This window comes from Chlorocebus sabaeus, chromosome 16, assembly GCF_047675955.1.
Source record: "Chlorocebus sabaeus isolate Y175 chromosome 16, mChlSab1.0.hap1, whole genome shotgun sequence".
Classification (NCBI taxonomy): domain Eukaryota; kingdom Metazoa; phylum Chordata; class Mammalia; order Primates; family Cercopithecidae; genus Chlorocebus; species Chlorocebus sabaeus.
This window is the reverse complement of record NC_132919.1, coordinates 25,187,014-25,200,314: the sequence shown is the minus strand read 5'-3', so window position 1 is coordinate 25,200,314 and position 13,301 is coordinate 25,187,014. Positions and strand designations below refer to the sequence as shown.

At 54.9% G+C, this 13,301-nt stretch overlaps 1 protein-coding gene across 1 annotated transcript; it reads left to right on the top strand.

The window, feature by feature from the left end:
* Positions 1–253: 253 nt before the first annotated feature.
* On the top strand, positions 254–8,398 carry LOC103243808 (TBC1 domain family member 3K-like). Its single transcript, XM_073005402.1, has 12 exons — positions 254–415; positions 578–660; positions 1,946–1,985; positions 2,469–2,549; positions 3,002–3,109; positions 3,439–3,548; positions 4,039–4,243; positions 5,036–5,156; positions 5,427–5,586; positions 6,769–6,930; positions 7,292–7,827; positions 8,014–8,398. The coding sequence occupies exons 1-12, from the start codon at positions 344–346 to the stop codon at positions 8,259–8,261; spliced, it is 1,926 nt and encodes a 641-aa protein (XP_072861503.1). The 5' UTR covers positions 254–343; the 3' UTR covers positions 8,262–8,398.
* Positions 8,399–13,301: the final 4,903 nt, after the last annotated feature.

Here is a 13,301-nt window from a genome sequence, read left to right as displayed (position 1 = left end):
CCTGGAATAGCCCATCATGAGCCCTTCACCCTTGGCAGGTGGACACGTTTCAACTTGCTGGGGGAGGTATGTCCCCATTTCATGGCAATTGGAGACGACGGGATTCTCTGTCCAGGTCCCACTGTCCTCAAGTCCTTGGGATGATGCCCACCCCTGCTTGGGACTGGAGACTCAGAGACTCATGCAGGTGTGGGACACTAGGTCTGGCGCCTTTTTACCCGGGGGCGGTGGTGGAATGGGGGTTACACAACCAGCCAGCATCTGGGAGCCTGGCGGGAATGGTTCAGGTGTTCTCCAAAGCTCTCAAGTAAAAGGTAACTTTTAGAAGATTTTGTCTCACAGGATGGAAATCGTAGAGGATGCAGGTAGTTTGCGGGCACAGGAGCGAGAGAATATCATTATGAACTATGAGAAGGTACAGGTTGGTCTGCTCCTTGGAGGGAGGCCTCTTCCAGTGCGCCCTGGTCAAAGGGTCCTGGGCTCCCTAGGATCACAGGGTGGGCACGGGTGGCCACTACCCCCAGGCCCTTGCACCCTTTACCTTGGACCCCTCACCAAGCTTCCCTCTGGGTTACAGGGACACCTAACTGGGCTGCCCGAGGACATTGGGCATCAGCCTGTTGGAATCTACAACAACATTGATCGCTTTGGGATTGTGCAGTGAGTCCTCTGTGCTCCCCTCACCCTTGAAGCAACTGTCTCAGCTCAGGGATGGGTTTGCTTTCAGAAACGCCTTTCTGAGGCGGGACAGTCTCGCCGGGTCAGGCCAACCTCCTTTCCAGGGTCAGAACTCCTCCCTGGTTCCCCTGCAGGTCCAGCCTGAGGTTGCTGTTAGGCCAGAGTTGTGGGACCCATCTAGGGAGCAGGTGGGAATGGAGACTGGGCTAGGTCAGGCCCCTGGACTCTCAGCACTTCTGTCCCCAAGTCAGCATAAGAGGAGCGGGGCAGCCTGAGGGTCTGGCCATGTCTACTTGGAAACAACCCCAGTGAAATCCAAGTGTTGTGGCTACAAGGTGAGGGGACGCCTGGCCCAGCCTCAGGGCTGTTGTCCAGTGGGTCTCTGAGGGTCCACCTGCCCCTGTCGTCCCTCATTTCCCTAGAGCTACAGCCCTCACTGTCCCCATGGGAAAGGGGGAAAGGCATGGGAACAATGGGAGCGGTGGCCCTAGGAGAATGGGGGAGAAGATGGGCAGGGCCCCGTTATGGGTATTTCATGGTGAGGCCAGGGAGGGAGCAGGGCTTGTGGCTAGAGACCCTGGGTCTGGTGCTGGGAAAGGACCTGACCCATGTAAGAGGAGCCCAGACAGGAGTCCATCCCTTAGGGTTCATAGGATGGAGAGACAGAGGATCCCGGGGGAGGTAGGGTGGGAGGGAGCTGATGAACAGTGCCACTTCTGAAACGCAGGGTGTGTGGGTCAGGTGCAGCAAGAGGCAGGTGCTGGGAGTCAGAACCTGAAAGGGCCTTGGGGCTGTTAAGTGGGATGGGCCCCTGGTACACCAGGAGTACACTGGGCAGGTCTCAGGGCAGGCTCCCTTGACACCGGTGGAGTGATGTGGTCACTCCCTGAGGGACTCCTGTTAGGGCCCTGTCGCCCACCCTGGGCGGCCCCCATTCCATCTCAGGCCTGACCTTTCTCAGCTCCAGCAGAAAGCACCACCTCCAGTCCAGGACGGGCAGCCCCATTGTGCAGCCTGACCACCCGCCACGCCAGGAGCCCCAGTAACCCCGGCCAGGCTGGCCCCACACTCCCTCTTCTCCCAGCTCCTGTCCCTCCTGGGAGTCAGCCCCACAGGAAGGCCCTTGTCCTCCCTTCCCTGTGTCTTTTCCTGGACTGAGCCCTGAGCTAGATAGGGACAGAGCCTGTCCTTTCTGGGGGTTGGTTCCCAGTCTCGGGGAGCCCCAGGCCCTGTACGGGTCCTCAGTTCTGCCTGCGTTGCCTTACAGTGAGACAGAGCTGCCTCCTGCCACTGCTCGGGAGGTGAAGGTAAGAGCCTGATGCATGTAGAGGGGGCTGAACCAGGGATGTGGGGACTGGGCAGGTGGTCGATGAGGCAGAGGCGGCAGCTGGCCTGGGCGGTGACGGGTGAGGGCAACACACTATCACTGGGAGGGGCAGCACTCCCTGCTGGAACCCAGGTTGCTGTAACTTTGGCAGCTTGATAAGATTCCAGAATGAGAACCATCGTTGTGGCTTGGGGATGGCTGCCCGCCTGTGTCAGGACCCCACCTAGAGGCTGGGACCTGACCTAAGACTGTTGTGTCTGTGGCTTGAGGATGGCACGTCCCGGGGTCCCAAAGCCAGCCCACTGGTGCTCATTCGCTCAAAGGCTCTCAGCCCTTAGGGTCTGCCCTTCCCTGGCTCCCTCCAGCTGGGTCCACCAGGGCTCCAGAGCCCAAGACCCAGCATCCACGGGTGGTTCTGGGAAGCCTGGCAGCTCCCCTAACGCCAACATTCCTCATTTGACAGCAAATACGGCGGGAGGTAACACGAAAGAGCAAGTGGATGGAAATGCTGGGACAATGGGAGACATATAAGAACAGTAAAAAAGTAATGTGTGGAGGGAGAGGCCCCCGGAACCACTTTCTACAGAGACAGGGAACAGGCACCCATGGCTGTGGCCTGGCACCATCAGCCTCTCAGAGGGCGGGTGGCACACTGACCTCACCCAGAGGACTGCAGGCCTGGTCGGTGGTTTGCCTGCCTATTCGTGCAAGCGTCACCTTGCTGGGAGGGAATCTGAATCTAGGGCTGGGACCACCTGGAGCTCAAAGCTAGGGATGCCCTGGTGACCCAAAGGAAGGAAAAGGTTCAGATCAGAGTCCCGACTCTGAGCGTCCATCCGCTCTTTCAATCCTGGGAAGGGAGACTGTGTCCCAGCTTAATGTCACCTGTAACGAGGGATCACAGGGCCAAAACCAACCATTTCCAGAATCCTCGGGCTCTGGTCCTCACTGGGGTCGCCCCGTGGCCTGTGACACCAGTTTGTTTTCTGCCCACAGCTGATAGATCGAGTATATAAGGGCATTCCCATGAACATCTGGGGCCAAGTGTGGTCAGTCCTCCTGAACATACAGGAAGTCAAGTCGAAAAACCCCAGAACATACAAGGTACGTTCAGCCAGAGCACAACAAACAGGACAGGCTGTGTCAGGGGCCCAGGTCTCCAGCTGAAGCGAGCATCAAGCCCAGGCTGGGGGGTGGGTGGGATGGTCAGATGCACATTCTGGGCACGGACGGTGACATAGTCACCACAGACAAACTCGGCTCCGGTGACCCTCCCCGGCTTCAGTAACACGCCAAAAAGCAGCTTTGTGCAGAAGGAAATCTTCCTGCTTTCCTTCCTTCCCGGAGTGCTGACTGTGGGCTGACTGCCATTTGGGGCCGGGAGTCTTCTATCTGTTCTGAGGCTGCTTCCTCCTCTTGGCCCCGCCCTACAGGTCATGAAGGAGAAGGGCAAGAGGTCATCTGAACACATCCACCAGATCGATGTGGACGTGAGCAGGACATTAAGGACTCACATCTTCTTCAGGGGTCGATACGAAGCCAAGTAAGCCAATGGGAGCGACAGGGTCTCAGTGGAGATGGAGTGAACGAAAGGAATGGGGGCTTCCCCGGAGAATAGGCCAGGGTCACCCAGGAGGGATGACAGAGCTGCCAAGACCTCCCCTGACCCAGGGAGCAGCTGGCACCATGAACTGAGCACATGGTGCCAAGTCCTGGGCCAGACTAGAACATGTGGGGCCAGAACCCAGGAGGATCCTGAGGAGACAGAAGGCAGCAAACAAAATCATGCACAATGGTGAAAGGTGCTCTCCCTGACCCACGGGGACCCATGGTAGGACTCATGGGAGGGTGGCAGGATGGAGGGCCCATGAGCCTCTCTAGGCAACACTGACAGCACCAAATGCTGGGGCAATTAGGGGTCCTGGAAAGTGTCATCCTGGTCTGCTGGGAACATGACATGGCACAGCCACTTTGGCAGCCAGTTTGGAAGTGACTCACAAAGCTCAATGCACTTCAACCACGTGTCCCCAAAGTATCACAAATATTGATCCCACTGATTTGAAAACTGATGTCCACATGAAACCTGCATGCCACGTCCACTGCTTGATTCATCGTCACTCACACAAGGAGCCTTCGTGGACAGGCTTCAACATGGGAAGGGGGAGAGCAAGGCTGGTCCTCCCTTCAAACGGAAGACACAGTGAGAAAAGGGAATCAGCCACTGATGCCCGCACGAACGTGGGTGGATTCTAGATACATTTTGCTGAGGCAAAGAAACCAGACCCAATAAGCTACCATGTAGGATTCCCATTCCTGGGCCATTCTGGAAAAGGCCAAACCATAGGGACTGACAAGCAGTCAGGGTGGCCAGGGACTGACAGATCGGGGAGAGGCCGGGTGCATAGGGGCCACCTTGGAGAGTTGGAAGATGAAGGATTTGCTTCAGGAGGGGCTGGAACGGTCGCCAGGAGACTCTGCCCATTGGTTTAGAACCGTGGAGGAACTGTACACCCAAAGGCTGAACTGGCGTGTGTGCAAACTGAAAATAAATAAAGAAAATCATTCAGAGTGAAAAGGATCAGGCAAGTCACTGTACAACTGGGCTATCTGCATGTCACAGATGTGGATTTTACTGAAACATTTCCTCAAAGTCAAAGGCCCTGAAGAGCTCACTGCTTATCTGGTCAAGCTGAGACACAAAGGAGTCGGGGCATGGACTCCTGGTGTCACCTGGGTCTGACCACCACTTCTCAGAACAAGAAATGACACCCTCCTCCTGGGGCTGCCCCAAAGCCCTGGAGCTTGGCGGGGTCGCACGCAGGATGGTGCCATCAGGAGACAGTTTTGACAAGGTGCTGAAGTGCCTGATGGACTTGGCTCTTGTCATGAAATGAATTTGCATCCTGAGGAAGCCTCTTCTTCAGAGGAAGCCTCCCCAGTCACCTCTGCCCCCTCCAATGACATGAGTCCTCCCAGGTGACCTCAGTCCTCCCAGGTGATGTCCTTTCATGGTGACTCTGACTCTTGCAGGAGGTGGGCTACTGCAGGGACCTGAGCCACGTCGCGGCCTTGTTCCTCCTTTATCTGCCTGAGGAGGATGCTTTCTGGGCACTGGTGCAGCTGCTGGCCAGGGAGAGGCACTCCCTGCAGGGTAGGTGAACAGGTGCCCAAGGGACCTCATGCAGTCAGACCCAGGGACGACCACCCTGGCCAGATGATCTCAGCTTTCAGCCAAGGCACCTTCCTTGGCCAGCTCCTTGGGAATCTTTAGGATGTCTCTGCTGAGGGTCCCATAGGAGTCCGCGGCTGACCCCAAAGCCCAAGTCAGACACTTTTCATCCCCATCAGCAGAGGGCATCTCATCCTCCCCATGGCCACCCTCTGTGTCCTGCTGCCACGCCCTCCGGCTCTGATTGTGTAGCTGACTCTCCAATCCCTGAGAATCCTGCTGCCCTTGGTGCCCATGAATGGGCCGACCAAGCCCAGGTGGCAGCATCTCCCCAACCCGTGTCCCCTGGTCTGACCTCACTTCCAGGAGACGACCAAGAGCCCAGCACCCACCCTGCTCTGGCTGCCATGTGGTGGCCTCAAGTCATGCTTGCCCTTTTTGCACCCTGGTCCAGGAGGCGTCCAGGGGAGCCTCCAGCCAGGCTCCAGGGGATGTTCCTGCCCCACGTCCCCAGGACAAAGGCTGCATGGTGGGCCACCACATGGGAGGGTGAAAGGCTTTCAGGTTTCGGGTCCTCTCCAGCTGCCCAGCTCTTCCTGCTGATGGCTCCACATCTTGGGAAGGCTCTGATTTCTTGATGGGCTGGGGGCTTCTCAGGATTGCACAGCCCAAATGGCGGGACAGTCCAGGGCCTCCAAGACCATCAGGAGCATGTGGTACCCACATCACAACACAAGACCAGGTGGCATCTGGTGAGTTTATGGCGTCTGGTGAGCAAGTTTGGGCTCTTCCCCAGAGACTCTGCCTCCCGTGGCCCTGGAGGAATGGGGACTAGAGCCCCTGGTGGGGCTGGTGACTGGCTGAGTCCAGCCAGGGCCTGACCTGGGACGTCGGGTTCTCCATGGGCTGGGAGTTGGATTCCTTTCCTGCCCTGGAGGAGACAGAGGCACAGGGATGGGGGCCCAGCTCCCACAGAGCAGGGCAACGGGCAGTGTGTCCACCGGGAATGTGGGAAGGGGCCGGTGTTGTGGGAGCCCTGGACACCGCCCAGTGTTCTGCACTAGGGGAAGGGTCTTCAGAGGCCCTGCAAGAGGGAAGTTTTTAGGGCAGCCCAGGGGGCCCTGAGCACCTCTGTTCCTCCCATCAGGACAACGAAGGTCTTTGCACACAGGATTCCTCCTTAGGCTGGCTTCTCCAGATGTTGAATGACAGGGTAAGAAGGCACAGGGAGACCCTGGCTCAGAGACCCTCCTTGCCCTGCAGTGCCCTGCTTCCCTTTCCAGGGGCTCTGGCTCACCCATAGCCCACAGGAGGCTCCGCCCACAGGAGGGCCCTCACAGGACACCCAAACAAAACCCTCTGTCCAAGAGGGGTCATCCCAGGGCAATGACTGGGGCTCAGGACCAGCCTTATAGGCAGACTGGGCCAAGACCTGACTTGGGAGGGATCAGGGAAGCCTCAAGCCCTGAGCAAGCCCCTCTCTCCAGGAGCCATACTCCCAGTCCAATGATGTGCACGCAGGAGGGTGATGTGGGCATGACCCTCCAACAAGCCCCGTCCCACCTTCCGCAGTGTCTGTGTCTCCCCATCACAGGACCCTCAAGGGCACTAAAGGAGCCAGACCTATTTGTGAGAAACCCCACCCCTCCCTGCAAGCACCCACAGCCTCAGAGAGCAGCAGACGCCCCTCACTGCTGCACGCTCCTCCAACGTTTCGAGGACAACCAGCCTTGAGCCAGGGCGACAAGGGAATCGGGTGTCCCTGACCCCAGAGCATTCAGGGAGAGGGCACAGGAGGGACTCCAGGCGAGAGCCAGAGCCAAGAATTCAGGCAGATGTGGGAACGGTCAGTCCTGGCATGGACTGGGCAGCCCAGGAAGGCAGAGGGTGACTCACGTCCAGGTCCAATCACCCACTGTGGAGATGGGTCCCCATGTGAGGTGACAAGGGGCTGGGTGACATCCAAGTCCCCTCCCACCTGAGTTCTCACTGGGGTCTGTATCCCTGGCCCAACAGCCCTGGGATGAGGGTGTGTGGTAGGAATCCCCCAGCCAGTCTGAACCCTGGGGGCAGTCCTAGGAGCTACCTGTCATGCCCTGATATCTTCTCCATGCCAGGTGGCACACATCCCTCCCTCTGGGATCAGCAGACTACAGGCATGTCCTCAGTGTCAGACCACGGGGCCACACAGAGATCCTGAGGACTCCAGAGACCCAGGCAGGTGGGGCCTGGCCGGGAAAGGCCTACATGAGCTCAGTGGAGACACTGATCACGTCTGTTTTCCTTTCAGCCAAACCCGAGAAAGGGTTCTCAGCACCTAGGCCTGTGCTGGCTTCAAGTGGCAGGACAACCCTCTGCAAGCGGGACAGGCAGGCCCCTCCAGGCCCACCAGCCCGGTTCCAGAGGCCCATTTGGTTAGTTTCCCCACCATGGGCACCTTGTTCTTCCACATCTTGTCCTGGTGGGGCTGTCCGGGAAGACACCTACCCTGTGGGCACTCAGGATGTGCCCAGCCCGGCCCCGGCTCAGGGAAGACCTCAGGGTTCCTGGAGATTCCTGGAGTGGAACTCGATGCCCCGGCTCCCGACGGACCTGGATGTAGGGGGCCCTTGGTTCCCCCATTATGATTTCGAACAGAGTTGCTGTGTCCGTGTCCCTTCTGAATGTGTCCTGGACAGCCCCGGAACTGTGGGACAGGACCAGCTCAAGAAGCCCAGGGGTACCCTGACACCAGGCCCTGCCCAGGCCCATCAGGACTGAGGGAGACCAGGAGATATCCCACTACAACAGGGCACCCCGTCTACGGACAAGAGACTTGCACCCAATTTCTACAATGGCACCATATCCCAAGAAGACCAGCTGGCCACCTGTTGGAAGGTGGAACACCCTGCGGAGGGGGTGAGATTGGCTTTCACTGCACCGAGCCACAATGTGGACATGGACTTCCAGCCCTGCACTGCACCCAGCACTGATTCCAACCAGGACAGCTCTTTAACAGCTAGGGACGAGCAGCAGCGCGCTCCCACCTCAGGGCCTTGCCTATGCCACCTCTCCATGGAAAATTCTCATTTCCCTCCAGGCTTCTAGAAGCATCTGGGGCAGGGCTCATGGCTGCATAACTTCCCGAGGCTTAACAACCCAAGCAAACTTCACGTTCTCGTTTTATTTTTTGTTAAACTTATGAAAATTGATTAAGAAAGTGTGCAGCTCGAAAGATCTTCACAGATGGAACACACCAGCCCCCAGATCACAAAGTCAACCATGTCCAGCCCCTCCCAGCACCTCCAGCCGTGTGACCAGCTTTCTGAATTCTGATGACACCGTATGCCTGCCTTTGTATTTTCAACTCATAGATGATTAACCCCCTTCCTGTTTTAAAATAAATGTTTTCTGTTGAAATTATTTTAGATATAAAAGATTGAAAAGGCACTACAGTGGCCTCCTACACCTTCCATACAGCTGCCCCTAATAATGACGTTTTGCAGGTCCATGGCACATAAGAAATTTAGACTGGGTGTGGTGGCTCACACTTGTAATCCCAGCAATTTGAGAGGTAGAGGCAGGACGTTCAGGTTCACTTGAGTCTAGAAGTCTGGGACCAGCCTGGGAAACACAGGTCGACCCTGTCTCTAGAGAAAAGTCAAAGAAACTAGCCTGGCATGGTGGCGTGTGCCTATGGTCCCACTTAGGAGGCTGAGGCAGGGTTGCTGGAGCCCATGAGTTCCAGAAAGCAGTGAGCCATGACTGCACCACTGCACTCCAGCCTGGGTGACCGAGTGAGACTTCCCCTCTTAAAAAAAATTAGCAATTTAACGTGGGTACAGGGTACAATCCTATTAACTAAATAATAATGTGAACTATTATCTAAGGTTATTAAGGCTGGAATTATCCCATTTTTGCCTAACTTCTCATACTTGTCCCAAGATCCCACTTCAGACTCACCCTCTGCCTTCAGCTCATGTCTCCTCAGCTTCCTCCAGATGGTCCAGCAAACACACACCTGGGCTGAATGGTAGAGCTGATTGCTCGTACACAAGGGGAGACCTGTGGGCAGGGGTTTTCAAACTTATACAGCAAATGAGTTTTCCATGGTGTTCTGGAGAGCACCCTTTGAGAAACACTTTGACAGTGAATCCAGGCCCCAGTATCCATCAGCTGCTCTAATGAATTTTGTGGAAGCTCAGTGAACACCTGCTCTGCAGGGTGCATGTGAAAGGGGTGAGGATGAGTAAGCTGCAGATAAAGAAGACAGGACACAGGGGGTCTGTCGAAGCTCTATCCCCTGCCTTCAGCACTGACGGATCAAATCCAACTCTTAGGGAATGGTGGCCACATGCTGGGCCAGCTCCAGGCTCTGAGGATATGACAGAGAGTGAGTGATGCAGAGCCAGGCCTTGCCCTCGGGGAACTCTCCAGCGTACACCTCCCTCTACCCTCCCAGCGCCCTGCAAAGCAGGCGTCAATGTCGTTGTTAATGCACAGAGGAGGAACCTGATTGTTAGACAGGTTCATGGGTTTTCCAGGGTCTCACGGCTTCTGGGAGATGGATGTGACCCTGAGGACACGGCACAGGCCAGTGTAATGCCAGGTTGGAATGAGCTGTGATCTGTGCCATGTAGAGGCCTAGGCCAAGGTGGGAGTGACGGATGACCAGCTCAGCCAGGTCGCTGAAAACACTCTTGGGTCCTCACCTGCTGGCTCCCAGGAGTCTGGAACTGCCAGGAGAGTGGTGGCAGGTCCCCCATCCTCAGCTGGGTGGGCCTGGATAGAATAACAAGGCGAGGGCACATTTCCCCGGCCATTGCCTCCAGGCACCGCTGTGACCTGCTCATTCCAATTTTGTGGAAATATTTCCACACACACAGAATTGCACGTAGCAGTGGACGTGGTGAGAGGCGTTTGGACATGGGATAGGCAGTATTTTGGAGGCAGAGCCTCCAGGACTCGCCGATGGGTTAGCTGCAGGGCTTGAGCGGGGAAGGAGAATCGAGGATGATGTGTTCAAATCAGTCCATTCACTTCCTCTGTGCCACGCCTGTGCTGGGCACTGAGAGAGACAGATGAGCACAGGAGCCCCGGCTGGGGGGAGGTGAGGGAGGAAGCCCAGAGTGTCTACTGGGAACTGAGGGCTTGTATCCACCTCAGCGCCATCCAGGTTCTCTGCATGGACAAGTATAAGCTGAGCTGCCTAGAGGAGGAGCAGCTGCTGTTGGTGGTGACCAGCACATTCCGGAATGGAGACTGCTCTGGCAATGGAGAGGTGGGTGGCCTGAGGTCTGGATGGTCTAGAGGGTTTTAGGGCCCAGGAGGACCCAGGAAAGGGTCTGGGGGATGCAGGACGTCCTACGGACGGCGTTTGAAACTCAGTGCTCAGGTCACTCCAGGTCACTCAGGTCTTTTGCTGGCCTCTGCCATAATTATTGCCATATGAGAGTGCCACCTTTCCTATGACATATCTTATGTGTTTCTGTGAATGGCCTACTTGTTCGTATTTACAAGTTCATGTTTAAAGGAAACTTCTATCACTCTCACAAATGGAAAGCCAGCAAAATATAAATTCAATGAAAACAAAATGGAGCCAATGAATTTTAGCTAGATACTATGCCCTGACCAAGGCCTGCTGGAGATGGTACAACCAGGGTTTGAATTGAGATCTGCCAAGCTTCTGAGTTTCTTCCTTTCCCCCACACCAGGGCTCCTGAGTACGGCATTACTGACATCAGGGGCCAGACAGTTCTTTGTGATGGGGCTGTCCTGCGCCTGGCAGGTTGTTCAGCAGCTTCTCTGGCCTCCACCCACTGGAAGCCAGGGGAATGCAGAAGGGGCTCCTCCTTCTCCCATTTAGTCCTCAGGACAATATATGACATAAATGTTGAGTCTTTTATTTTATAAATGAACAAAATGAGTCTCAGAAAGGTTTAAGTGAGTTACCTAAGAACACACAGACAGCAAGAGGTAGAACTAGAAAGTGAACACAGAAGTCCACATGGGACAACAACAAAGTTCAGGTTCCAGCTTCCTTTGAGTCTCTCATTCCAACAATTCCCATCGTCTGGATACGAGCTGAAGTACAGGAAACCTGGGGCTGAACTCTCCTCCCATCAGGCCTAGGACCCCAGACCAGAACCCCAGCCCATGGTCTCCCAGTCATCAGGCCACTGGAGTGAGCTGGCATCCACACTAGCCTGGTTTCCCAAAGCTACAGGGATGCCAGTCTCACTGCGGATGAACAAAATGAAGGGCATTTGCTTCTCCTGCAGGCTGTCGGGATTGAACACAGATTCCTTTTCTTGCTCTCTTCTCCTGCAGCACAAAACAGAGTGGTGCACCCCCTCCCAGTGTCCCAAGGCTTTGTTGCGAGTTCTCTTTAATTTCTCCCAGTCTCGCAGCGCACCCTACCCTTGTCTCCCTGGCAACCTTTCTGCTCTATCCTCTTGACACCTGGACCACAAGAACTCTTGGGAAGCCCCTTAACAAGCTACATTCCAAATGGTCATTCCCCCATGTCCTCAGCCAGTGCCCAGGCCTAACTTGCTCTCCTGGGGTGACTTACTTTCCCGCCCAATATGGTTTCATCATCTGTAAATTGGGGATAATTAAAGTCTTGATCCTGATATTTGACTCTCAAAGCAGAAGTAGCAAGCTCAGCCAAGTCACTTCAACAAGAAGAGACGTTCCTTCTGAACTGAAGGGGCACTGGTCACTAGGGCCACTCCTGTTTCTCTCAGGTCTCTCCAGCACACCCTTGGCTCAGCCAAAGAAGAGACTCAGGCTGTGCTTCTGTGCTGTCAGGATAACATAGGTACCTAGTCCATGACCCTGCGACTTTAACAGTTTCCTCCTGTGGCTCAGTTCTACAGCTTCAGTGACACAAGGTGGCTTTTGCTCAAAATAGCCTTTGACAGGTTAAATTACTCCTCTGCCACTCTAAGTCTGCATAGAACAGTTCTAAGTAAGAGATGTTTATTCCTCTGATCCCGAGGAAGGGAAGGAAAGGCAATGACATTAACCCTGTGTTGAACTTCAGCCTCTGGAAAACCCTGGTATTGGCTGCTGCCAGTGCAACCTGGGATAGCGTTCACTTGATAACAAACATCAAGTGATGCCAGGAGGCCCTGCTTCATTCAGGGAGCAGGGAGTCGGGATAGGCTTGCACACCTGTTCTTATTCAGCGGAGACACTTCCTCTTTATCTACTTCTGGGTGAGAACCAGCACCATTTCCCTGGTGACAGGGGCCCCAGCTAGGAACCATACAGGGTAGGATGCTAACCTACCCTAGACATCCAGCAGGGAAAATGTCATTTTGCAGATGCAGGAGTGGTTAGAGTTTGAAATGGTCATGCTGGACTGCAACACCACGTGGGTCCTCAAATGATTATGAGTTTCTGCCCTCAGGCACATAAGGCCCCAGCAGAAGCAACCTGAGAGTGGACCTGAAACGGCATGGCTATGTGTGTCTGCTGGGGAATCATAGAGGTTTCTGTTCAACATGGACCTCAGGGCCAAGTGAGCCTGACTCCAATCCCAGCACCGCCACTCACAAACCTTGACTGTGAGCAAATCACTTATGTTCTCTGAGTTCCAGCTCCCTTGTTTCTCTCATGGGAATTGGATATCTCACTATAACCCCGCTTTTGTGCAACTGGCACATGTGAGTTGCTTGTTAATTGTGAAAATCCCTCTTCTCCTTCTGTTTCCCTGCTGATCAACAGCTGTGGCCAAAAGTTGACTTTAGCCAAAAGCTAAATGTTTGCAAAATTTTAATATACATTTATAGTAAATATAGAAACAAAAGGGCTAAATCTGCCTATGTTACAGGATCTCAGTTAATGCTAAGAGCTCAAAAGACCTGGGTCAATTACATAGTCTCTTTCTCTGCCAAGCCGATTAAACAGCCCCTAAAATAAAGGCTATAGGTCTTGGGTTCTCCCAAAACTTTGAGAAATAAAGAGGGGGCCTCTGTGCTGGGTTGTGTGAATTGCACCTCTCACCTGACAGTGGCTTGTGGTGTCCCTGGAGTCTAAAAGCTACATGATGCTCCCTGGGAAGTGGCTGCTTTCTGACTGGTATGCTTGGATCTGTGCCATGGACAGTCATTGTTGGCCCAGAAATCCGTACTTATTTCA